Source organism: Cibotium barometz, chromosome 21 (genome assembly GCF_041138505.1).
Source record: "Cibotium barometz isolate CiBa-2024 chromosome 21, ASM4113850v1, whole genome shotgun sequence".
In the NCBI taxonomy this organism is placed as follows: domain Eukaryota; kingdom Viridiplantae; phylum Streptophyta; class Polypodiopsida; order Cyatheales; family Cibotiaceae; genus Cibotium; species Cibotium barometz.
In genome coordinates this window covers 36,720,815-36,747,296 of record NC_141066.1, presented here as the reverse complement: position 1 = coordinate 36,747,296, position 26,482 = coordinate 36,720,815, and the positions used below count along the sequence as shown (strand labels likewise).

Below are 26,482 nucleotides of genomic sequence, written 5' to 3'. Positions count from 1 at the left end.
AGGGGAGTTACCGTCAACCCGAAAGGACCGGGAGGCCCAGACGCAGATGTGGGATCGCGTCAACGCCAGGGTCCGTTCGTTTATTTTCCTCAACTGCACACCGCAGGTAATCAATCATGTCAAGCACATGACGCTGGCCAGAGGTATATGGCAGCATTTGGCCTCACTTTATAACAGGGTATCGCCCATGAAGAGGATTTCCTTGGAAGTACAGATGCGGGTTATGAGCCCTGCAAAGTCGTCGACGTTGCGGGAGCATGTTAACAAGCTGCAGGCTCTTCAGCAGGAAGTTCTTCAGGCTGGGAAGGAGATATTGTCAGAGGACATGGCCATCACGTTGCTGTCACATTTGCCCTCTTCGTACTCAGCATTTTACTCCTCTTTGATTACCAGTGGCAGGCTCAGCACCATCACGTGGGAGGAGCTTGTGCCCATGGTCCTGGACCAGGAGGAACGATTCACGAACCCTCCTCAGGGTGGAGGTTCGGAGGCCTTTACTGGCCAACGGTCGAAAGGCCGTAACTCGGGCAAGGGGAAGGCTTCATCGGAGAAGTCTTCTGAGAAGATGTCCGACGCTGACCGCGAGAAACTAAAGGCAGAGAGGACCTGTAATGATTGTGGCGAGAAAGGCCACTACTGGAGGCAGTGTCCCAAGCGGAAGACCGAGAAGGGTGAAGACTCCTCAGCAATCATGAAGACTCCGGCTTTTGTGCACCTGGAGGTGATGGACACCGATGCTTCATTTTCTTCAGGCAGGGAGGAGATTGGAGGATTCTCCGCAACGGATACTCGGGAGTGGATTCTCGATAGTGGTGCTTCCAGGCACATGACTCCTTCCCGTTCCGGTTTACAGGATCTCTGCAGGCTTTCTGGTCATATTCTTACTGGGGATACGTCCACTATCCCAGTTCACAGTGAGGGCAGGATGGAGATAGTTCCGGATGGCAGAGGGGGGAAGCTTTCCTCCCAGGTGTTGTATGTTCCGGCACTAGGTTTTCATCTGTTGTCAGTGCATCAGGTTTGCAAGACTGGCGTACGGGTGGAGTTTGATGAGCATTTTGTTGCTCTCCGGGACAAAGCAACAGGCCAAGTGGTTTGGGAAGGTGGAGTGGAGAATGGAGTCTACAGGCTTTCAGCACTCTCTCTCCCAGGTCCTCAAGATTGTGATGAGTGGCAGTATGGTAATAGCTACTCAGGTGTGGATACGCTGCAGGTGCGGGCTTTCCGGGACCAGATGGTGGATAGCTTGCCAGTAGATGGCAGTAGTTGGCAGGAACTTTCCAGTACTGAGGTTGGTAGTTCTTGTGTTCGTGAGTCAGAGGAAGCTGAACAGGTCACTTATGCTCTGATGTCTCGTCGTGTTCGGGACATAGAACCTCCGGTAGTTGAGGATGTTCTTTCCACGGGGACCTTTCGGAAAGCCAGGCAGGTGACAGGTGCTTACTTGCAGAAGGAGGTGGTTTCTCCAGGCTTTGTGGTTCCGGATTCAGAGGGGGTGGTTGACAGGTTTCATCAGGTTTCCAGGACTTGCTTGTGCACCGTAACAGGTGTTGATCCTTGTGAGCAGTGTGATGTCTCTGTGACTCAGAAGCTGTATGGTTCATTGATCTGGTTGATGGACACCGGATTGGACGGGAGCTTCCTGATGAGGCAGTTGAGCTCTTGGTTGCAGATGTCTCTTTGGGAGGCAGGATTGCGTTTCTTGTGGTTTCTGCGGCATGCGAAGGATCATGGACTCTTGTACACAGGAGGGGGATTGTTGGATGGAGTCCGACTCCACGTCTGGAGTGACTCGGTTTGGGGAGGAGATTCGGACACGAGGAGATCTACTTATGGCCCAGGAGCAGTTTTTTGGAGCAGGAGGAGGTTACATTGCAGGTTTGGTCCACTGGAGGAACCCATGGTCATCCAGAGGCACTTTGTTCGTGAACAGATCGTTGCTGATGACATCTTGCTGGAGTTTTGTTCGACGGAGGACAGTACGGTGGACCTCTTCACGAAGTCGCTCTCAGGATTTGCTCAGGCGGCACCCCAGCTCCCAGTGGTTGGTCACACAGCTAGGAGCTGAGAGGGGGTGTTAGAAGTCATCTCCTGTCTAGATTTATACACCAGGGCCTTTGTTGTGGGTGTGCCCGCCCTTATGAGGTGTTTTCCCATTTTTCCCCACTCTCCGTATTTTTCCCCTATTTTTTCCCATTTTTCTGAGGCTTGGGAGGGCTGCCAGAGGGTGCCAGGAGCAGTACAGTGCTGGCCGACTGGATGTTTATCAGTCGTGGGCACTCTTACTGCTGGCCGACTGGTTTTGATCAGGTTTTGGCACCAGATAGCTGGCCGACTGCATTTATGCAGTCGTGGACTTCTTTTATCAGTCGTGGGCTTCTCTTATGCTGGCCGACTGCCCTCTAGGGGAGTATATATAGGTCCTCAGCCCCCATACCTCATTTGTATCATATTCGGGATCTTCTTGTGTATATCAGAGCAGAGTTACACGCCTACATCTCTCTCTTTTTGTGCTGTTTTTTTTGCCTGCGTTTTTGCTCTTGTGTTCCCAGTTTTGGTCATCATCTCCGCTGCATATTCTGACAAACTTGGCATTGGGATCCATGGGACAAGAGAGAGGTGTATAGTTTGCCAACCCATAAAGTGACAGTAGCTTCTTCTTATAGTTCTTCTGAGAAATGAAGATACAATCATCTCGTTGCCAAACCTCGAGCCCAAGAAAATAATGAAGAAGGCCAAGATTAGTTGTAACACGCGGAAGCTCTCGGAGTCTTCTTTCAGCCCTAAACACTACTGGAAACATGCTGATGCAAAACGCAGACATGAAGAGAGAGTAGAGAGAGAGAGATATGCTGGAAATTCAGTATATTAATATGGTACAAAAAGGTACTCAGTCCACAAGAAGGACCATTGCCCGAGAACCTATCCAGCTCACAGGACTGCCATCCCCTCTGGCTTTGTGGAACACCACCAACAAACCTCCTGGGAGCTCTTCCCGATTCTGTGTTCCTTGCCTTGGGCTTCGTATCCGTGTACTTTCCTGTACCTTGGACCTGTACACCATCATATGGGAGCTCCTCCCGATTCTGTGTTCCTTGCCTTGGGCTTCGTATCCGTGTACTTTCCTGTACCTTGGACCTGTACACCATCATATGGGACTGATTCAGTGTTTAGCTTTGCTGAGCTTGATGCTCTGATACCAATGTAACACGCGGAAGCTTTGGGAGTCTTCTTTCAGCCCTAAACACTACTGGAAACATGCTGATGCAAAATGCAGGCATGAAGAGAGAGTAGAGAGAGAGAGATATGTTGGAAATTCAGTATATTAATATGGTACAAAAAGGTACTCAGTCCACAGCCCTAGGCTGCCTTGTAAAAAGGGTGAACATCACCAAAATCTGCCCTACTCTAAGGACCCTAAGGATCCAACTCATAAAGAATTGAATGACTAACACAATGAGCTCATGTGCCTTTTATAGGCCCTTCGGACACAAGGAGAGCTGGCCGACTGCTGGTCGGCCAGCCGACTTGCTTATTTTATTCATAAAATGCAGCGCATGCAGTCGCCTTGTCTTCTGGTACAGCCGACAGTTCTTTGTCCCAGCAGACAGCACCTTGGTCCTCCTCCAAGTCCAAACTTGCCTCTTCTGCACACCTGATGCTCCTAAATTCTGGTTCTAACTGTCTTTTTCTGGCTGCCTCTTCTGGATAATCTCTGAGAATGTCCATGGCATATTCATGCACATGACATTAGTCATCTCAAATGTCTTTGAAAGCTTGAACTGAACTTGTGTGACCAACTCAATATATTGTTAGAAGTCATCTCCTGTCTAGATTTATACACCAGGGCCTTTGTTGTGGGTGTGCCCGCCCTTATCAGCTGTTTTATCATTTTTCCTCACTCCCCATATTTTTCCCCTATTTTTTTCCCATTTTTCTGAGGCTTGGGAGGGCTGCTAGAGGATGCCAGGTGCACTCTAGTGCTGGCCGATTGGATGTTCATCAGTCGTGGGCTACAGGGCTGCTGGCCGATTGGATTTCATCAGTTGTGGGCATCTGTCTGCAGGCCGACTGCATTTATGCAGTCGTGGGACCTATTCAGCAGTCGTGGGCACTTTATCTGCTGGCCGACTGCACTCCCAGGGATGTACCCCAGCCCCCATACCTTATTTGTATCATTTCTCGGGATCTTCTTGTGTATATAGAGCAGAGTTACACGCCTACATCTCTCTCTCTTGTGCTGTTTTTCTGCCTGCGTTTTTGCTCTCGTGTTCCCAGATCTGGTCATCATCTCCGTTGCGTATTCTGACATGGTATCAGAGCCCTAGGCTCTAGATAGGTCTTGGGATTTGTGTGAGCAAGAGGGGGCTGTTTTGTGGCTGATTGGTGGACTGTTCTGGACTGTTCGGGAAGAAGAGAAGCAAGAGGAAGGCGGGCTGATTTGCTGGACAGCCACTTGCAGGTATCAGTTCTTCTTTGTTCCCACCCACCCACCCTTTTCAGAGGACATCCCCGCAATGGCAGATCTGTTTGAGATGGCTGAGAGACATGTGAAGGTCCCGACACTCCCCACGCGTCAGTTGGACGGGAGCAACTACGGCATATGGAAGGTTATGATGGAATCTGTTCTGGAGTCTTACGACCTTGCTGATTTCGTCGTTGTTGGTGTTCCACGGCCGGAAGTTGAGGAAGGGGAGTTACCGTCAACCTGAAAGGACCGGGAGGCCGAGACACAGATGTGGGATCGTGTCAACGCCAGGGTCCGTTCGTTTATTTTCCTCAACTGCACACCACAAGTAATCAATCATGTAAAGCACATGACGCTGGCCAGAGGTATATGGCAGCATTTGGCCTCACTTTACAACAGGGTATCGCCCATGAAGAGGATTTCCTTGGAAGTACAGCTACGGGTTATGAGCCGTGCAAAGTCGTTGACGATGCGGGAGCATGTTAACAAGCTGCAGGCTCTTCAGCAGGAAGTTCTTCAGGCTGGGAAGGAGATATTGTCAGAGGACATGGCCATCACGTTGCTGTCACATTTGCCCTCTTCGTACTCAGCATTTTACTCCTCTTTGATTACCAGTGGCAGGCTCAGCACCATCACGTGGGAGGAGCTTGTGCCCATGGTCCTGGACCAGGAGGAACGATTCACGAACCCTCCTCAGGGTGGAGGTTCGGAGGCCTTTACTGGCCAACGGTCGAAAGGCCGTAACTCGGGCAAGGGGAAGGCTTCATCGGAGAAGTCTTCTGAGAAGATGTCCGACGCTGACCGCGAGAAACTAAAGGCAGAGAGGACCTGTAATGATTGTGGCGAGAAAGGCCACTACTGGAGGCAGTGTCCCAAGCGGAAGACCGAGAAGGGTGAAGACTCCTCAGCAATCATGAAGACTCCGGCTTTTGTGCACCTGGAGGTGATGGACACCGATGCTTCATTTTCTTTAGGCAGGGAGGAGATTGGAGGATTCTCCGCAACGGATACTCGGGAGTGGATTCTCGATAGTGGTGCTTCCAGGCACATGACTCCTTCCCGTTCCGGTTTACAGGATCTCTGCAGGCTTTCTGGTCATATTCTTACTGGGGATACGTCCACTATCCCAGTTCACAGTGAGGGCAGGATGGAGATAGTTCCCGATGGCAGAGGGGGGAAGCATTCCTCCCAGGTGTTGTATGTTCCGGCACTTGGTTTTCATCTGTTGTCAGTGCATCAGGTTTGCAAGACTGGCGTACGGGTGGAGTTTGATGAGCATTTTGTTGCTCTCCGGGACAAAGCAACAGGCCAAGTGGTTTGGGAAGGCGGAGTGGAGAATGGAGTTTACAGGCTTTCAGCACTCTCTCTCCCAGGTCCTCAGGATTGTGATGAGTGGCAGTCTGGTAATGGCCACTTAAGTGTGGATACGTTGCAGGTGCGGGCTTCCCGAGACCAGGTGGTGGATAGCTTGCCAGTAGAAGGCAGCAGTTGGCAGGAACTTTCCAGTACTGATGTTGGTAGTTCTTGTGTTCGTCAGTCAGAGGAAGCTGAACAGGTCACTTATGCTCTGATGTCTCGTAGTGTTCGGGACATAGAACTTCCAGTTGGTGAGGATGTTCTTTCCATGGGGACCTTTCGAAAAGCCAGGCAGGTGGCAGGTGCTTACTTGCAGAAGGAGGTGGTTACTCCAGGCTTTGTGGTTCCGGATTCAGAGGGGGTGGTTGACAGGTTTCATCAGGTTTCCAGGACTTATTTGTGCACCGTAACAGGTGTTTATCCTTGTGAGCAGTGTGATGTCTTTGTGACTCAGAAGCTGTATGGTTCATTGATCTGGTTGATGGACACCAGATTGGACGGGAGCTTCCTGATGAGGCGTTTGAGCTCATGGTTGCAGATGTCTCTTTGGGAGGCAGGATTGCGTTTCCTGTGGTTTCTGCGGCATGCGAAGGATCATAGACTCTTGTACACAGGAGGGGGATTGTTGGATGGAGTCCGACTCCACGGTTGGAGTGACTCAGTTTGGGGAGGAGATCCGGACATGAGGAGAATTGCCCAGGAGCAGTTTTACGGAGCAGCAGGAGGTTACATTGCAGGTTTGGGCTTCCACTGGAGGAACCCATGGTCATCCAGAGGCACTTTGTTCGTGAACAGATCGTTGCTGATGACATCTTGCTAGAGTTCTGTTCGACGGAGGATAGTACGGTGGACCTCTTCATGAAAGCGCTCTCTCAGGATTTGCTCAGGCGGCACCCGAGCTCCCAGTGGTTGGTTACACAGCCAGGAGCTGAGAGGGGGTGTTAGAAGTCATCTCCTGTCTAGATTTATACACCAGGGCCTTTGTTGTGGGTGTGCCCGCCCTTATCAGGTGTTTTATCATTTTTCCTCACTCCCCATATTTTTCCCCTATTTTTTTCCCATTTTTCTGAGGCTTGGGAGGGCTGCCAGAGGATGCTAGGTGCACTCCAGTGCTGGCCGACTGGATGTTCATCAGTCGTGGGCTACAGGGCTGCTGGCCGACTGGATTTCATCAGTCGTCGTGGGCATCTGTCTGCTGGCCGACTGCATTTATGCAGTCGTGGGACCTATTCAGCAGTCGTGGGCACTTTATCTGCTGGCCGACTGCATTCCCAGGGATGTATATATAGGACCCCAGCCCCCATACCTTATTTGTATCATTTCTCGGGATCTTCTTGTGTATATAGAGCAGAGTTACACGCCTACATCTCTCTCTCTCTTGTGTTGTTTTTCTGCCTGCGTTTTTGCTCGTGTTCCCAGATTTGGTCATCATCTCCGCTGCGTATTCTGACGTATATCTGAGCTAGAAAGGATGAGGTCATCGACATACAAAACAATGACACAAATATCCCCATTAGAAAGAAGCACATAGGGATTGCTGTGTGCATATGACCTCTCAAATCCAAGAGATAACAAGAAGGCATCAATCTTGTGATACCAGGCACACGAGGTGCTTGTTTGAGACCATAGAGAGCCTTCTTCAGAAGATACACCAGTCTTATCATCATCCATTGATGCAAGTGCAGATAGCTGTTGGACTGCACATATGCTGGTTGGATGTGAAGAGGAGCTTCCTTATTGCTTGCAGTTGACCGGATGCTGTATGCTTCTGCACTTTTTGCTGAATACCTAAATGATTGAGGGAGAGGGATGCGCATGATTTTATACCTTCAAAACATGCAGTCGGTTGGTATCATGCTCTGTAGGCCAGTCCCATTTGGACAAATATTATCATTTGATTGGATTTTTGTGCTGGTCAGCCTGATGAATTGCCACAACTCGATCCCGTCTTCATACCTTGCTAGCCGACTGCTGCCCTAAGGTATTTATTTATGCCGGCCGACTACACTATGCGAGCTTGTCATGCTGACCCACAAAGCTGTATTTGGAAGCAGAATCCTTTTTGGTAATCTAACCATAAAAGGAGGGGGGGGTAGTGTGGTGTACTGTGCAGAGCTGCTGGTCCTCTTCTGATCTGGGACATGCACATAAGCAAAACAACTGAAAACACGTAGGTGAGATACAGAAGGCTTGTGTCGTGTAAAAGCCTCCTTCGGAGTCATCCCCTCAACCACTTTTATGAGAGAGCGGTTAATGAAATAAACTGAGGTAGCCACAGCTTCACCCCAGAAAGCAAGAGGGAGACCTGCATGATGCAACAAAGCACGAGCCATCTCTTTTACGGTCTAGTTCTTCCGTTCCACAACTCCATTGTGCTGAGGAGTGTAAGGAACCGTGGTTTGTCGGTGAATGCCCTTCGACGCAAGGAAGTCATCAAACGGTACAAACTCGCCACCATTATCAGTCCATAGAAATGGAACTGTATCCCTAGACTAATTTTCCATCATCGCGATCGAGTCTTGAAACTAGCAAAAGCATCTGACTTGCGAGCCAAAAAACATACCTAGACTTTGCGAGTGAAATGATCCACAAGAAGAAGAAAATATCGAGCCCCTCCAAGAGACTCAACCTCCATGGGTCTAGCAAGATCTGCATGTATAAGCTCTAGTCTTCAGGTTGCTCGATGAGTGGCCTCCTCTGGAAATGCATGTCGATGATGCTTGCCCATCGTGCAAGATGAGCAAATGTGTGAAAGAGACCTTAGCTGAGGTAGACCGTTGACAACCTGTTGAGAATGGAACTTCTGTAAGGCAGCAATGGGTACATGATCGAAGCGTGAATGCCACAAAGAATCTGCCTCAGAAACCAAAGCCATCAAGGGTGGGAAAAGTTGATGAATATGGGTGATGAAAAGACGGAGTCATGCAATGGATGATGATAAGACGGGTCCGAGCATCCAATATGCTTCTCTGTCCAGAGTAGCCTCAGAACTCCTTCCCAGAACTGGGGCAACCAAAGAGAAAGAGTTCCGCCCCTCATACTGCAGGAGCCACAGTAGTCACAATAGCAGAAGTAGTGGAAGACGAAAGAGGACAGATTTATGCAGCAATTAAAAACCAAGGGCTAAATTGTCAATTCTCTGTCATCCATACTCCAGCTGAGTAGTATCAGGGTAAGCCTTTTAAGCTTTTGATTGATTCAGGCAGTACTCATTCATTTATTTCCCCTGGATGCTTGCGTAAGCTAGTAAGCAGGGTCCATCAAGTGAGGTGTGGAGATGGACATCCACACACCAACTCCTTCTAGCAATAACTGAGTGTAGAAAGACCAAGTATGATAGTTGGTTGCTGTAAGCTTCATGGAGTCACTGACTTGGGGAGGAGTGTAGGATGGTATATGGGTGGGGGTGGGAGCAGGAGCAGTAGAAAGAATTGGATGAGAGAAACTCAGAGAAGAAAGATTGTGAAGAGGAACCACTTGGGGAGGGGGAGCAAGAGATCCAGGCTATGAAGGTACTGGAGTATCAACTAGAGAAGGAGCAACAATAGAGAAATCTCCTGAAGCCATGTCCTTTGACAAGAAACCTCTCTGAAGCAAGAGGGCTGTAAAAAAACAGCAAATAGCCTCCTCTCAAGCTGTGGGTTGATCTGAGTTTCCGCATGCACTTGTGAGGTCTTTCGCTACGCTCGTCGGTCCCTGCAAAACGACCTGAGCTCCCGGTAGGGTGGGTGAGCGGATAACAACAAGAGGAGAGAAAGAAGAAAGGGAGTGAGGGTGGGAAATAGAAATAGAGAAAGAAAATTTCTCAAGAACCCTGTCCTCAGCACCTAGAAGACGGCCTCAGCTTCCAACAGCAAGGCAGTCCCAGGCTTCAATTGCAGAAAATGCATCACTCTTGAGGAAGCCTTTGCACCAAGAAGAAAAACGCAACACTTTCTTGCTTGTACGTCAGTTTTGTCTCTGATACCATGAAAGAAAGAGAAAACATAGGTTGTAGGACCAAGTACAATCTGTAGAAGGCTGTAGACAGACGTTTATTGTTGAAATTGAGCCCGAGGGAAGTCCGTACGTGCTTACAAGCATAAGAGACTGTTGCAACAGCCAATGACCTCCAGCAAATATGCAAAAGTGAGATGAGATATGACGAGAAGGGTAAGAACCCTTATATACCTCTCATATGAGCAAGTCGGCCAGCTGCAGTAGGCCGACAGCAGTTGTGAGCCATAAATAGCCTAAAAGACTCATAAAAATGCTAGACAAAACCTAAATGATGTCTACTAGTTATGCTAATGCAGGGCCTCGTAGAAATGACGAGTACAAGCATGCTAGGGCTCATGTAGAACATCCGGAGATAATATATTTTCCAACACCTTGAACACTTTCTTTGGTCTTCTTTTCGGGAGTATTGAGTCTGGCACTCACTCCACCCCTTCGAGGATCATCCTCCCTTGGAACCGTTGCCTGAAAGCTTGTCTTGGTATGCCCCAAGTGGCATCCAACCACAAGACTGCCGTTCCCCTTGGGTCTTGTGGAACACCACCAACCAACCTCCTGGGAATTTCTTCCATGTCTTGTGTTAGTCTACTTGGAATGTGCACCTTCATGTGGGACTGAATCAGTGTTGAGCATGATGCTCTAATACCAATGTAACGTGTGGAAGCTCTTTGAGTCTTTTTTTCAGCCCTAAACACCTTTTAGGAACAACTTGATGCAAAATGTAGATAGAAGATGGAGAAGAGAGAGAGAGAAAGAAAGAAAGAAAGAAAGATTTTATTAACGTCTTCCAAAAGACCGAACTCGGCCTATGAGACAAATCGGTGTACCTGTTGTTGGGGTAAAGGCATTATGCCCACCCTTATAGTGTGTACAAGCCCATAAGTTATAGTACATAGTACACTTAGTACTTTTAATGTACTAAGTGCACTATGTGTACTAGTGCAATATACATGTGTGATAGGGGAGTCACACACTCATACACTTGGTGAGTTGACTTATCCCCACAACTCTCTCTCTCTCTCTCTCTCTCCCTTGTTCTCTCTGTGTATGTCTCCCACACATGAACTCTAACCCTAATTCTCTCTCCCATTCAACTGGTATCAGAGCCTTAAGCTTAACTCAGCAGTGGAGTAGTCGTACTATCGTGCTGAATTCTGAAGGTGCTGGTCGTACCCTTTTCTTTTGGTCGCCTTTCTCTGCCCAGCCAACAGGCGTGGGCTGCTCAACTGCTGCCCAGCAGCTAGGCGTAGGCAGCCCAGCCAGCGTGGGCTGCCCATTCAAACTCCAGCCAGTAGCGTAACGAAGGGCAGGCGTGTCAGGCGCCTACAGCAACCAGGCGGACACGTAAGCCAAGGCGTAAGAGCTCCGTTGGTCGACCGCTGGCCACTAGGCGAAGGCTTTCAAGCGTTGGGCGTTCAAGCGCTACTAGGCGGAGGTGGCAACGTAAGAGCCGGCGGCATTCAGAATACGACTATAAGTCAACGCACAGCAGGCGGGCGTCCATCGAATACTAGGCAAGGAGAGCTGGGATGTTGGATACACACCACGCTTGCTGCAGTGTAAGACGGGGGTTCAAAGGATTCGCTTCCTCAATTGAAGGCTCCGTGGAAAGCCCGATTGGAGCTGTGCACCCCAATGGAGATGATGAGAGCAACAGGCAGGCGCATAAGCATCAACTCCACGTCACCTGCTGAGGAGAGCTACGCTGCCCAGCCATCCGTACATCAGCTACAGCTGCAGGAGCATCAGCATCAGCATCAATAGCAGCACCAAATTCATCAACCCTTTTTTCTGCAACAAAAAATCAGAAATTACAAGGTATCTTGCTTCAATTTTTTTTTTTGGGACTTGCAATTGAGCAGGTACAATCATCAATTGAGCAGGTACAGGTGCCGAATTGCTCAATTTCTGAGCAAAATTGGCAAAATTGGGTGACATTGGTCACAATCAGGATCAATTTGCAGGAAATTGGTCACAATCAGGATCAATTTGCAGGAAATTGGATGTCGAAATTTGGGGTTTTTGATGTATATGTGCAATTAAGCATTCATACATGCATTATGATGTGAGAAATCGCACATTCGGGCAAAATTGCAGCAAGTTGCAGTGCAAATCAAGGGGCTTTTGTGCCGATTGGATTGATTTGCATGCAGGCACTCGCAGTTGATGCTTTGGGCAACGTGTTGATGCCTGTCAAGCACTCAATGTGCCTGTAAATCAAGGGGCTTTCATGTATTTGATGTATATGTGGCCAGGGGGAAGCACTGTGAAGACTCTGGATGCCTTCATGTGCGTCACTGTACCATGTATGATCAGCAATTGATCTTAAATCAAGGGGCTTTTTCAAGATTTTATGCTTGTTGTGCTTGGCAAAGCAGCAGGCAAGACATTTATGCCTTGAATCCTTAGAAATTAGCTTGCAGTCAAGGGGCTTTTGCCCAAAGAAAGGGGAAGGAGCAAGTCCCGCTCCAAAAAGGACTTGGAATGCCATTATTGTGGCAAGAAGGGACACATTAAAAAGCAATGCTACAAATGGAAAAATGATCAAAAGGAAAAGGGAAAAGGCAAAGACAAAGACAAAGATGAAGCCAAAGATGTAAAGCCAAAGGGCAAAAGTGGAGTCAAGATTGAAGAAATCAATGTGTCACATGCAGGTGACAGTGAGGATGAGGTCCTTTTTACGTCTTCACTTGATGCCCATTCACTTCTTACAGGTGGTCATGGTATGCACTCATGGATCATTGATTCAGGTGCCTCCTTTCATGTCACAGGTTGCAGAGACTTGTTTGTCAGGTATACTGCTGGCAATGAAGGAGTAGTTTATTTGGGTGATAACCATGCATGCAAGATTCTTGGCAGAGGTGATGTGAGGCTTGTGTTTTCAGATGGCTCACAGCTTATGCTCCATGATGTCAGGCATGTGCCTGAGATCAAAAAGAACTTGCTTTCTACTGGAGAGCTTGATGATGCTGATTATGTTACCACATTTGGTCGTGGAAAGTGGAAGATTAGTAAGGGCTCACTGGTTGTTGCCAGAGGCTCTAAGGTGGACACTCTTTACTTTATGCATGCAGGTGTTTGTCACCATGCTAATGTAAATGCAACCGAGCTGCCGGAAATTTCTATGTGGCACAGCCGGTTGGGACACATGAGTGTCAAGGGAATGGAGCAATTGTCTTGTTTGGGTTACTTGCCTTCTCTAAAGTTTTCAAGTTTTCAGTTTTGTGAGCATTGTATATATGGCAAGCAACTGCAGTGCCCCCACAAGAAAGCTCTTGGACAGAAAGATGCTCAGCTAGAGCTTGTGCATACAGATGTATGGATGCCTCAGCTTTCTTTGGGAGGGGCAAAATATTTTGTGTCTTTTATTGATGATGCCACACGCAAGGTGTGGGTCTATCACTCTTCATTTGAAGAGTGATACATTCTCAGTGTTTGAGAAGTTTGTTGCTCTTGTTGAGAATCAAACTGGCAAAACACTGAAGGCTTTGCGTTCCGACAATGGTGGAGAGTATATGTCCAAACAGTTTCAGGACTTTTGTGATGCTAAAGGCATCAAGAGGGAGCTCTCTACTCCTTATGATCCTCCACAAAACGGGACAACAGAGAGGATGAACAGGACCATTCAGGAGAAGGTCCGTTCTATGTTGTCACATGCTGCATTACCTCATGGATTTTGGGCTGAAGCTGTTATGACAGCCGTTCATCTTATAAACAGGTCACCTAACACGAGGCTTGGTGGGAAAGTGCCAGAGGAAGTATGGACAGGGAAGCACTTGAAAGTGTTTGGTTGCGTTGCGTACGTGCACATACGCAGGGAAATGCGCACCAAACTTGATCCTAAGTCTCACAAATGCATATTCCTAGGATATGGTGACAGAGGTGAAATGGGGTATAGACTTTGGGATCACGTGAATAGAAAGATTATACGCAGCAATGATGTCATTTTTGATGAAACATGCATGTATAAGGAGCCTGCAAGGCAACAGGAGCCTGGCAGAGTCATCTTTGATGATGATGGACATCATGGACAACAACCAAGGGTTGTAAATCAGCCATTACAGCAGGAAAACCAGCCCTTAAATGGTCCAAATGGACAGCTAGAGATGGCAGAAGATATCCCTATGGATATCCCACAGTTAGAGGAGATACCGGGCATGATATTTCAGCCTTATGGCATGGAACAGGAGCCACCAATGGGTGATATGCAGGCCGGACAGCAACCTGCAAATGATGGTCATTGGGTACGGAGGTCCACAAGACCCTCGAGGCCCCTGATAGGTTTGTTCCAGGGGTTGACTACTTGATGCTCACTGACTGTGGGGAGCCCTCATGTTATAAGGAGGCTTTACAGAGGGCAGACAAGGCTCTATGGGAGCGTGCCATGAAGTCAGAGATGGATTCTCTGCACAAAAATGGAACATGGAAGTTGGTGCATTTGCTTGCTGGCAAGAAGGTTTTGCCTTGCAAGTGGGTTTACAGGCTCAAAGTTGCACCAGATGCAAAGCCAAGGTACAAAGCCAGGTTAGTGGCTAAGGGCTTCAAGCAGGAATATGGTGTGGACTTTGATGAGATCTTCTCTCCAGTGGTCAAAATGACCACACTTAGAGCTGTATTAGCTTTGGTTGCTCATGATGATCTGGACTTGATTCAGATGGATGTGAAGACTGCTTTTCTTCACGGTGATCTCCATGAGGAGATATATATGCAACAGCCAGAGGGTTATGCAGTAAGTGGAAAGGAGAAGCTTGTATGCAAGCTGAAAAAGAGTCTTTATGGGCTCAAACAGGCACCAAGGGAATGGTATCATAAATTTGATACATTCATGAAATCCCATAAATTCAGGAGAAGGGACATAGATCACTGCTTATACACCAAGAAAGCTTTGGATGGCAGTCTATTGATCCTCATCTTGTATGTTGATGATATGTTGATTGCCGGGAAATCTCGTAAGGAGATGGATGCCTTGAAGCAGAGGCTGCATCAAACCTTTGATATGAAGGATTTAGGTGATGCAAATCACATTTTGGGTATGCGGATACTTTGGGACAGAAATCAGTATGTGTTGTATTTGTCTCAGAAGGAATACATTGGCAAAGTCTTGCAGAGGTTCAATATGGACGGGGGGAAGAAGACTAGTACTCCTTTGCCTCCATATGTGAAACTCAGTGCTATGGACAGCCCACAGTCAGATAGTGGCAGGGCTGATATGGCCAAGATTCCGTATGCTTCAGCTTGTGGCAGTCTCATGTATGCCATGGTTGCTACTAGGCCGGACATTGCATTTGCAGTGGGAGTGGTTTCTAGATACATGGCCAACCCTGGCAAGAAGCCTTGGGAAGCAGTGAAAGGTGTCATGAGATAGCTGAAGGGCACACAGGATATGTGCATTTGTTTTGGCAAACAGGATGCATTAGTGCATGGTTACACGGATTCGGATTATGCCGGTCATCCAGATAACCGGAAGTCTACTACCGGTTATGTGTTTACATTCACAGGAGGTGCTGTTTCATGGATATCCAGGATGCAGAAGTGCACAGCCTTATCTACTACAGAGGCCGAGTATATTGCAGCCACAGAGGCTTGCAAGGAGGCATTATGGCTATCTCGGTTAGTGGTTGATTTGGGCTATACAGGGGATATTCCATTGTTGCATTGTGACAGTCAGAGTGCCATCCAATTGGCAAAGAACCCTGTCTTTCATGCAAAGACGAAGCATGTGGATGTGAAGTATCACTTCATCAGAGAGGTGATAGAGAACAAGCAGATTCAGCTTGTTAAGATTCATACGGATGACAACCCGGCTGATCTGTTGACAAAGAGTTTGCCTCCGGAGCGGTTTGCTCATTGCAGACACTTGATGGGCATTGGATGAGGCCAGTTTCAGCCTTGATATGGCCTTGTATATTATCATGTACATGCTGATTTTTTCTTTTCCTTCATGTAAGGGCACTTTGCCTTTAAGTGGGAGGTTGTTGGGGTAAAGGCATTATGCCCACCCTTATAGTGTGTACAAGCCCATAAGTTATAGTACATAGTACACTTAGTACTTTTAATGTACTAAGTGCACTATGTGTACTAGTGCAATATACATGTGTGATAGGGGAGTCACACACTCATACACTTGGTGAGTTGACTTATCCCCACAACTCTCTCTCTCTCTCTCTCCCCCTTGTTCTCTCTGTGTATGTCTCCCACACATGAACTCTAACCCTAATTCTCTCTCCCATTCAACTGTATGGGGTATCCTCTGTCATCCCAACAAAATGAAAAAGTACTGAACTAAAAAGCTGAATCTGGGTGTGCAATAAGTACAGTGAGTGGGGGAGGGGATGACTACTAGGAGAATGCAAAACTATATGCTTGGAGTATACAATCATGATATGCAACCTAGCTAGCTCCATCATGTACCATACTGGGGGTATAAAATGGTATACATCAATGAAGGGGGTGTCCAGAGCTCCCTGAAGAACATGCCTGGGTCTGCTCTGAAGCGAGCCAGTCGCTCCGCACCCTCTCTGTGAAACTGAGCTGTGATCTCTGTCATCTCTCTCTCTGGTATAGGCGTGGTGAGTTTCAGTATATTCATAATGTACAAAAAGGAAGTACAATCTGGCTAGCCTTTGGCCACCCTTGAAAAGGTGTAAAGCACCTACCTAATCCTAGTCTATGACCCAATCCCAAGGAGGGACTGAATGACTACAAAGAGCTCAGCCTATTGCTATTTATAGGCCCTTGAAGCACGTCTGGACCAGCCGACCTGCTGTCGGCCAGGTCCCTGTGCACATACCCCTCCACTTGCTGCAGCCAACACAGAAAAATCCTCTTTAATTGCTGGCCGACAGCCTCTTGGGCTTTTCCAATGTCTTCCCTATCCATGCCCAGCTGCTGTATCTCCAAAATCTGGTCTTAGAACTTGTCTTTATCTATTGCCCCTTCAGGAAATAGCCGTGGGATTAGCATGTACATGTCATGCACATGACATTTACGCATACAAGTTTGATCACTAGTGCATTCTAAGGAGTGGGGACCATGAAACAATCATGCATGAATTATGGTATTCCATAGATGATGGGTCAAGATGGTAGCTTTGAGGCTTGCTCTATGGATAGAAGGCTCTTCCAGGCAGCCCAAGCTTGGATATGTTCAACCGATATGGAAATTGGCTTCTCATGTGAGATAGCCCATTCGCATGTGTCCCACCGCCCCCCCCCCCCCCCCAAACAGTCGCTGACAGATGCATGCCGTAACTATGGTAAATTGTTCTGGTTGCTCAGCCAAAGTATTGGGGTGTGCAAACCAAAGGCCTTGAAAAAAAGAAGGTAGTATTAGTTATGTGGATGAAAGTGTCTGCATGAAATCCGAATCCCATTCCCTCCCATCATCCATTCTTCCTTCCCCCCACCCACCCCCCCCCCCCCCCCCCGCGCCGCGCGCCTCCCCAAAAAAAAAAATGAAAGAAGGAAAAAAGCAGAAACAAAATTCTTCCACGGACTTGGGTGTACATAATCTACATGTATGCAACCCTAATCCTCACAGTCACTTAGGCCTCTATTCCCTTTTTTTTCCATGCAAGAGATTCTTCTATTAGTAGAAAAATTTGCAAGTCTATGCAATCATTTAGATAACATGTGCTATGATGACGTTAATGTATACAAGAAATCTAAGGCAATTTTTTTTTTCCCAATAAACTCTTGTGAAGTTTCTTGGTCTGTGCTTTTGGATTTCAATCTAACGTTGAGCACTCTGATCAGTGCTTTGATGGAAAGGCAGGGACTTGTGTCTGAGTTTTCAATGGATGATCTTACAGTCATGGGCTTACTGGAGTTGTTTCCTCACCTATTGAAACTGAGGGTAATATTATCACGAACTTCTTTTCAATCTCGGGCCAGTTTGGAAAACCACACTCAACATAATTTCTAATAAACTTTATCTGCACTTCAGATAATGTCTTGCTTTGGCACAGGCACGCTTACATCAAACGGTCACAGCAGCCATGAGTTTCCAGCCTCACATTGCTGTGGCCATTGACTCCAAAGGCTTTTCTTTCCGTTTGCTCAAACAGTTGAAGGGTAACAAATAAGTCGAATATACGCCACCTTCTTGTCACACTTGTGGTGTGGTTGTCTTTGTAGTTTGAACTTATCATTTTCTTCCAAGTTCTTGATGTGTACAAGATTTTTTTTTTCAGTGGTTGCACCTGATGTAAGACTAGGCTGGCCTATTTGTTTGTAGCAAAGTGTATCGAGCACCAGCAGAAACCTCCTGTAAATGTGCTTTATGTGGCTCCCTCAGCTTGGGCATGGAAGGGAGGTGAAAAAAGGCTAAAGAAGTGGGTTGGTGTTGCTGACCACATTCTTTGTATTCTTCCTTTTGAGGAGCTACTATGCAGAGCAAGTGGCTTAGCTGCAACATTTGTGGGCCATCCTGTTCTTGAGGATGCATTTTTCGATCCTGTGGTATGTCACTGCTTTCTCTCTCTCTCTCTCTCTCTCTCTCTCTCTCTCTCTCTTGTGTGTGTGTGTGTGTGTGTGCGTGCGCGCACGTGCGTGTTCAATGAAGGGCTCCATCCTTTATGGAGAGTGATCGAGCATGACGTGTAAGAAAGAAAGTTATATTAAGCGTCTTCAAAAGCCCCAAAGGGTCTATGAGATGAAATCAAGTGTTACTATAGTTCCATGAGATAACTGGATCATGGAAAAGAAAAACCTGATGACTCTGAGGATTGCTGCATGGTTGCAGACTCCTCTGGAGTGTGAACTCATGGTGATCTCCTGTGGGTTATAGATGCTGTTGGAAGTTGGCTCCCAATGCCCATCTCCAATTGTGGTTTTTTGTATGGACACTGGATAATGGTGATGGTCTTAAGACATTAGAGATTAATGGGGACACTTTTGATTTTGTTAGTAACTCAAGTAAAAGCTCAAGAATCTACTAGAAGTAGGCGTCTAACACAAGTGGAAGAGTAGAAGCATCTATTGCGTTTAATGCAGAAGAATATGGTGACCTTGAACCCACATGGAGCCTAGATCCATGGGAGAGAATGTAGGGAAACCTTTTGATCTCATCAATGATGTCAAACATCTTGTATTTCAAGCCTTTGTAAGGGGCTTTATCTTAATGAAAATCATGTGGGGTTAACCTATTGCTCTTGTCTCAAACGTGTGATTAAGTGTATCATTAGCACTTTAATTTCTTGTTTTACTAATCATGTTATTAATCCTTTTTGATCCTCCATGAGAACATCTTAATCTCTCCTGTTAATCCTTCATATGGTATCAGAGCCTCCCCTCTTGGGTTAGGCAGGGCTGTTTTGTTGCTTTGTGAGGAAGGAAGAGTTATCTTTTGCGTCAATTGATCTACTTGGTCTGCTGTATCGAGCTATAGAAGCGCTGCAAACTTTCGTGGTCAAAAGAGACGATGATGCTGGGTTTTCAGAGTAACGAGCATATAGTACAGAGTCCGGCCGACGGTGTGGCAGCTGGTGGTGTAGTCTACAACGACTGGTGGCAAAGTACCACAATCCAGTCTACGCAAGCTCCAGGCGCAGTACGGCTAACTACCACTACAGCTTTGAGAAGGCTAAAGATTGGAGTGGTCAATTTTATTGCTGCAGTTTTTGAGAGGCGATTCGCTTCTTCATTTGAACTACACACTGATGACTGTGCTCAAAGCAGTGGAGCATCGTCTCAGAAGGGGCGCCTACATCTGTTATTATCACAAGGTGAATTCGAAGCACTGCATTTACTATCAGCAGAAGAAAGGTTTCGTCTAAGGTTAATTACATATATATATATTTTTTACACACAAGCCTCTAAAAGAGGCTGTTTCTATGCAGCATACAACAATCTACATGGATCATTGTGCGTTCCAATGGAAGTGGTGAAACCAATCATTGCTCTCACCTCTTGTTCTATCAATTGCTCTTAGTAGGTTTCTATGCTGTGTGGTGCACACTCTTGGCAAGCATTTTTTCATGCATGCCAAAGATCTAGGGATCGACTACAGACTATCTCCTATTAATGTGTCATTAAATCATAGGAAATGTTTTGTGATGAGTAAATCACTGATATAATATCACCATGTCCTTTTGATGTGAATCCTTAAGTCAGAAACCTAAGATTATTAAAAGGAAAACAAAAAGAACTAAGTCTAAGTCACATTATTACAATTTTTTTTTTCCCGAGAAAAGATCCTTTCATTAGTTACAAAAAAGCCTGCTGGGCTACAAAACCCCTCTCCTACTCATAAGAAGGCAGAGCAGAGATCCAATCAAGGCAGCTAGGGAGACTCTCCCTAGGTGCAGAAAAATACAAATAAGTGAGAGGCTATATCATACAATAGGAGGGGGGAAAATCCAAACAGGTGGCCTGTAGTGCCAGCGGGGGGTACCCGCGTGTAGATTATAGAAAGGGCCGTTGCGCCAAGTGGTGTGGAAGGCCTGGCGCCGCAAGATCGCTCGATCCGAGTCGCCCCGGATGCGGTCATACTGTCCTCGCAGGGTGTGAATCAACTCCTGCGCGCCAGATAGCCCGAACAGTCTCTGCTGGTGGCTCCAGTCTCCCCTGAAAGGCCCCGAAACAACGGGCTCTCCAGGTGAACCATATGGTTCGCCTGTGTCCAGCCGGCTGTCGAGAAATCCGGTGAAGGAATAAGGCGAGGCTGGCCCCCAATGAATCTGATGGCCTGGCTGCCCTGCTCCGTCTCGTATCCGAGAGCTGGCCCTAACGAAGTCGACCAAGCAGCGGCTCCCCACGTATACATGCCCTTTGGAGAAAGAGAGGGGGGCCAAAATGCGCAGTATCCTCAGCCAAATCTGCAGCGCTTGTGGACAGTCCCATAGGCAACGTCTCTGTGTCTCCAAAGGGTGGCCGCATTGGACGCAGGCCCACTGTAGACAAGCCAGGTGCCAACTGCAGAGCCCTTGTGGGCGACCAGCCACTGGAAAGCCGAGATCCTGCGTGCCTGTCTGCTAGCCTAGAGCCTGGTCCAAAAATCCTCCAGGAACTCCTGTGAGTCCCCCTGAAGCCGCCGGTGCTCTGATGCAGCTGGAAAGACCGTCCTCCTCGCAGTCAAAATATGCCTCCCCAAACGAACAGTGTACTGGAAAAAGGTGATCTCTGTGGCCTCGGGGGACGCATAAGGATCATGCCCCTCGTACTCGCCAGGGTCCCACTGGAGCCGGGCCAAGGGGCACGCAGCATATGCCCATATGCGCTAATCAGAGTCCACATCTGCAGGGTCTGGATCAATATGCCACTTCTGAGAAGCGGCGGCCACTACCCGTATCCTCTGAAAGATGCACTCTGCAACCAAAGGCGACTCCGCCTCCACTCTCTGAAGTCTGTCCTCATCCTGTATCTCATAGTAGAGGCATCTACCATCCTCAGTGCAAGCTCTGACAGCAATCAGGATCTCCAATTGTGTAAAGGCTCCCATCCATCGTGGGGCCGCTGGCTCGAAAGGTGTGAACCACTCCTCAGTGAGTGCCTCCTGAATGTCATCCCTCATAATCAGCCCCCCTCTGAAGTGACTCAGCCTCTGCGCTTGGATCTCCTCCGGGAGACTGCAAAAGGCCTGCCAATCTCCAAAACTACGTGCTGGGCTTGCCGCCAATGGTCCCCAGGCTAGACGAGGCCGAGAACCCAACATATGACCTTGCTCTGTGCGTACCGCGGGGCTCCAGATGAGCGGCTGTCTGGCCCGCTCCTCGTCACAAGTGGGAGGTCTCTGAGAAAACCCCGGTCTCAGCAACTCCCAAGTTCGCAGGATACTCAAGGCAAATCTGTCCTCCCATCCTCTACTGAGGCCTGTCCTCCTCATCTCTGTGAAGATCCACCGAATCTTTGGTGCCCAAGTGCCCCCTGCTGGGGGAGCTCTAGCCTGCAGCCGCTGAAAAAGAAGCTCCTTCCAAGGCTCATCGCCTGGAAGCAGCCCTCAAACAATAAGCTTCCTCAACAAGGCTCTACTCTGATTAGCTGGATCTATAATGTCCAAGCCCCCCTGGGCCAGCAGAAGAGTAATAATTGCCCAAGCAACCTTAGCCCGGGCCGGCTGACCATCCCGCCCAGACCAAAGAAAGTTCCTGATCAGCCTCTGTACCTAGCTGATGCAAGAGCTCGAAAAAATCCAACAAGATGTGATATACCACATAGTCGCTAAAAGCACCTGATTTGTCACCACCACCCTCCCAGCCAAGGATAGCCGAGCTGTACTCCAATATAAAAGCTTCTTCCGAATGCTCAGAAGAAGCGGGGCGATCTGCTGCTCAGGTGACAAATCAAGTCCAATCTGGCATCCCAGATACCGCACTGCTGTGCCAGGAGGAATCCATCTAAAACCCGGGTCTGGTCTCCATGCCGGAGCGGGAGCGCTACTGATCCAAAAAGCCACTGTCTTGCGCCAATTGATCAATGGTCCCGAAGCCACACCAAAAACCTGTAGCGACTGCTCTGCCCTCTGTAGATTGGCCTCCTGGCCATGCAGAAACAATCCCGTGTCATCAGCAAACTCAGAATCGAGCAGGTCCTCACCCCGGACTGGAAGCTAGAATCCTCTCAAACCAACCTCCTCTGCTGTCAGATACATGCTCATAGCCTCTGCAAAGAAAAGAAAAAGGAACGGGCGAGAGGGCATCCCTGAGACGGACTGATCTGGTCAACTCAAAACTCGGCCCCCGTCCTCCTGCCATCAACACCTGGCTACGAGCTGTGGAATATAGAGCCGCCACTCCTCGAATCCAGTCTGGCTCAAAACCCAGGCGAAGCATAGTGCCCTCTAGAAAACCCCAATTGACTCTATCGTATGCCTTCTCAAAATCGAGAAGCATAGCGACCAAGTCCTCACCGAGAAATCTAGCTCGGGCCGTCACCTCCCAGAAGGTGAAATTGTTGTCAAGGATACTGCGCTCCTTGACGAATCCTGTCTGGGTAGCATGAATCAAATCCCCAAGGAAGGGTTGGATCCTCAAACTCAAGGCCTTTGCTAGGACCTTGTAGACAGTATTGAGGATCGTAATAGGCCTTCAATGCCGAATATCATCTGACACTCCCTCCCCCTTGGGGATAAGAAAGATCAAGCCCTCTGAAAAACTCTGTGGCATCACCCCAGTGTCCAAAACATACTGAAAACCCCTGCGGAGGCCTGGCCCCAAAAAGGTCCCAATAGCGCATAAAAAAGGCAGGCGTCAATCCGTCCTCCCCAAGGCAACTATGACGCGGAAGGACCCTCAAAGCCTCAACAAGCTCATCCTCTGAAAGGGGCTCACCCAAAACTGTGCGCATACGATCTGTGACCCTCCTCTGCACATGGGCCCACACAGTCTGTCTGCAAGCATCACGTGCCTCCGTGGGCTGGCTCTGCTAAAAGCAGGTCTCTATAGAACTCAGTGGCAATAGCTCTAATCTCCCCGGGCTCAGTGGCTAACGATCCGTCCTGCCTCCTGAACTGGTGTACTCCTGCTCGAGCATGGCAGGGTCCGATGATCTCAAAAAACTCCCCAGTCACTCTTTCACCAAGCTGCGTCCACTCAGAGGCCTGGCGATGATAGTAGAACTCGTGTCTCTGCTCCTCTGCCTCTCTAACCTCCTGGCGTGCCTGGCTCAGCTGGGACGCCACCCACTCACATGTAGGCAGCTCCTCCTGAAGACGCTGTAGCGAAGCAAGGCTACGCCTCAAGCGACGCTCCCGCTCTCGTGTCTCTCCGAGCCGTGTCAAGGCTGTAGCGTGCAAAAAAGAGCTGAGCTCGATGAGTCCCTGGGCACACTGGCCTGCTGCATCCAGGTCAGAGCTCTGGCTATCATGCCATATCCTCTCAATGTCCTCAAAAAGACTGGGGTCTGTAAGTATCCTCTCTGGGATCCTCAACTGCAAGCTGGTCTCCCGTGTCCTCTCCTTAAGTGTCAAAATAACTAAAAAGGTACAATAGTCTTGAGTGTCTTAAGCAACACCAAAAGGTCCTATCTATTGACCAATCTCCATATGGGAGAGAGATGTTTCCAAATGAGCACTAACATTGTCTTTTATAGGCCCTTGAAGGAATAAATCAATTGGCTAACCTGCTGTTCGCGGCCAGTTCCATGGACACTAATAAATATTTATGTTGCCGATTGAAGTACTGTCAGAATGCGCAGCGGAGGATTAACGCATGTAGGAGACGCATCACCATCAAGCACCACGAACACCCCCAACGGGCACTGCAGCATCCCTTCCGATTGAAGTACTGTCAGAATGCGCAGCGGAAGATTAACGCATGTAGGAGACGCATCACCATCAAGCACCACGAACACCCCCAACGGGCACTGCAGCATCCCTTCACCGGGCTTCCATCTCCCGGTGAGCTGCCTCCCAAAACACCGGGCGGAGGAGATGACTATGACAAGGTGCCACTCTAGCCTATATATGGCTTTTCAACTTCCCATGCTTCCACTTATGGGATAATCCAAGGCACCTTCTAGCCATAGATCACACGCTCGAAATCGCCAACCTTCCAACACCCTCCCTCGATTCGAGCTCCGCAAGCCACGAAGGCACGAGGGGGTCGCCCAGGACCACACACGCCTTAGCCGCCCAAGACCACACACTCCCGGGCTCTGATACCATGTCAATATATGCAGCGGAGATGATAACCAAATCTGAGACCACAAGAGCAAATAGAGTGCAGAAAATAGACAGCACAAGAGAAGGAGAGAGATAGGCGGTAACTCTGCTCTATATACACAAGATCCCGAAGTGATACAAGATGAATATGGCAAGGGGCTATGGGGCCATTTTATATGGTCCCAAAGAAGCAGTCGGCCTGCTTCAGGGACAGCCGACAGGGCCTGTATCTCCACGACCTGCTGAAAATACCCAGTCGGCGAGCTTACAGGTGTAGTCGTGGACCTGAAGCATCAGTCGGCCAGCATCTGTGTACTCCAGCCACCCAAGCCATAGAAAAATAGAGAAAAATGGGGAAAAATACGGGGAGTGAGGAAAAATGAGAAAAACACCTATGAGGGCAGGCACACCCACAACAGAGGCCCTGGTGTCTCGTTAAAGACAGGAGATGACTTCTAACACCCCCTCTCAGCTCCTGGCTGTGAAACTATCCCCAGGGAGCTGGAGTGCTGCCTGAGCATAGCTTGAGGTAGAGACTTCGTGAAGAGGTCCGCCGCATTGTCCTCCGTCGAACAATAAAGTAGCAAACATACAAAGTGATACTGTATCTCTATGTGCTTGGTCCGGGCATGGAAGACTGGGTTCCGAGCAATAGCTATACAACTTTGGCTATCACACTGGATGATTGTGGGCTCCTTTTGCGGAAACCCAATCTCGCCTAGCAGCCTCCGTAGCCACACAACCTCGCAAGCAGCACCACAAGCAGCCCGATACACTTCCTCTGTCGAAGATAGGGCAATAGTTGGCTGCCTCTTACTGCTCCAAGAAACTGCTCTTGAGCCGAGGGTAAAATTGTAACCTGAAGTAGATCTCCTTGTGTCTAGATCTCCTCCCCAATCTGAGTCACTCCAACCTTGGAGGCTAACTCCATCCCCTCCTGTGTAGAAGAGTCCTAGATCCTTCGTACTCTGTAGATACCGCAAGATCCGCAATCCTGCGTCCCAATGAGACTTCAATGGCGTCTGCATAAAAGAGCTCAACAGCCCCACGGAGAAGCTCAAGTCCAATCTGGTGTTCAGCAACCAGATCAATGAACCAACCAACTTCTGATACTGCGAGGCATCAACTGGCTGATAAGGATCATTAACAGTTAACTTTGTATTTGGGTCCATCGGCGAAGTAATAGGCTTGCAGTTCTCCATCCCAAAGGCCTCAAGTAACTCATGAACATAATACTGCTGCTGAGAGTCGAAAAACCCCCTCTGGGTCTGCCAGATCTCCAATCCCAAAAAGAAGTGGAGTAAGCCTAGGTCGGTCATCTCAAACTCCTTTGACAAGGCAGCCTTCGTCACGCCAATGTGCTCCACATGACTGCGGTGAGAATGGGATCATCCACATAAAGGATGATAATCGTAACCATGCCGCGTTCCCGAAAGAGATATAGGTTGGGATCTGCAACCGATCTCTGAAAACCAGTCCGAACAAAGAAGGAATCAATCTTCTGAGACCCATTTGACACCAATGACTGACCGTTTCGACGGCCTCGATACCAACTCCCATGTGTTTTTCTTCTCGATGGCATCAAGTTTCACCTGCATGGCTTTCCTCCAAGTATCCCGTGAAAGGGCTTCCTTAATGGAAGTGGGCTCCTTGTCCCGCATGATACGAGACATCAAAGCATAGTTTACCTGAAGAAGCTCCGCTGAATTGCTTTTGTTGTGGACTCTGTGCGATCTTCGAGGGCCGTCCTCTGTGGTCCACTCAGAGGGAAGCTCCGTTAACACCTGACTCTTGAAGGGTGTCAATCAACCACCTGGGTACTCGAACATATCGCGGAGCCTCCTGTTACTACGGGGGCTCTACTCCAGCTGCGGGCTCAACCTCCTGTACTGACTGTGGTTGACCAACTGGAACAATGGACTGGGAATCATCATCAGACTCCTCTGGATCTCCAAGAAGTGGTGGCTCCTCGACAGTGGATACTGGAACATGCTCATCAAAGACCACATCCTGGCTGACAACAATCTCGTTCCTCTCTGGATCATACAATCTGTATCCCTTGGA

General features: G+C 48.4%; 1 protein-coding gene across 1 annotated transcript in view; it reads left to right on the top strand.

Annotated features, from left to right (window-relative positions):
* The window catches only part of LPXB (lipid-A-disaccharide synthase B), a 63,033-nt gene that overhangs the window by 25,388 nt on the left and 11,163 nt on the right, over nt 1–26,482 (top strand). Inside the window, exons 2-4 of the mRNA XM_086815754.1 lie at nt 17,575–17,674; nt 17,787–17,892; nt 18,056–18,279. Coding sequence (XP_086671880.1) covers nt 17,575–17,674; nt 17,787–17,892; nt 18,056–18,279 — 430 coding nt within the window. The remainder of the gene's footprint in view (nt 1–17,574; nt 17,675–17,786; nt 17,893–18,055; nt 18,280–26,482) is intronic.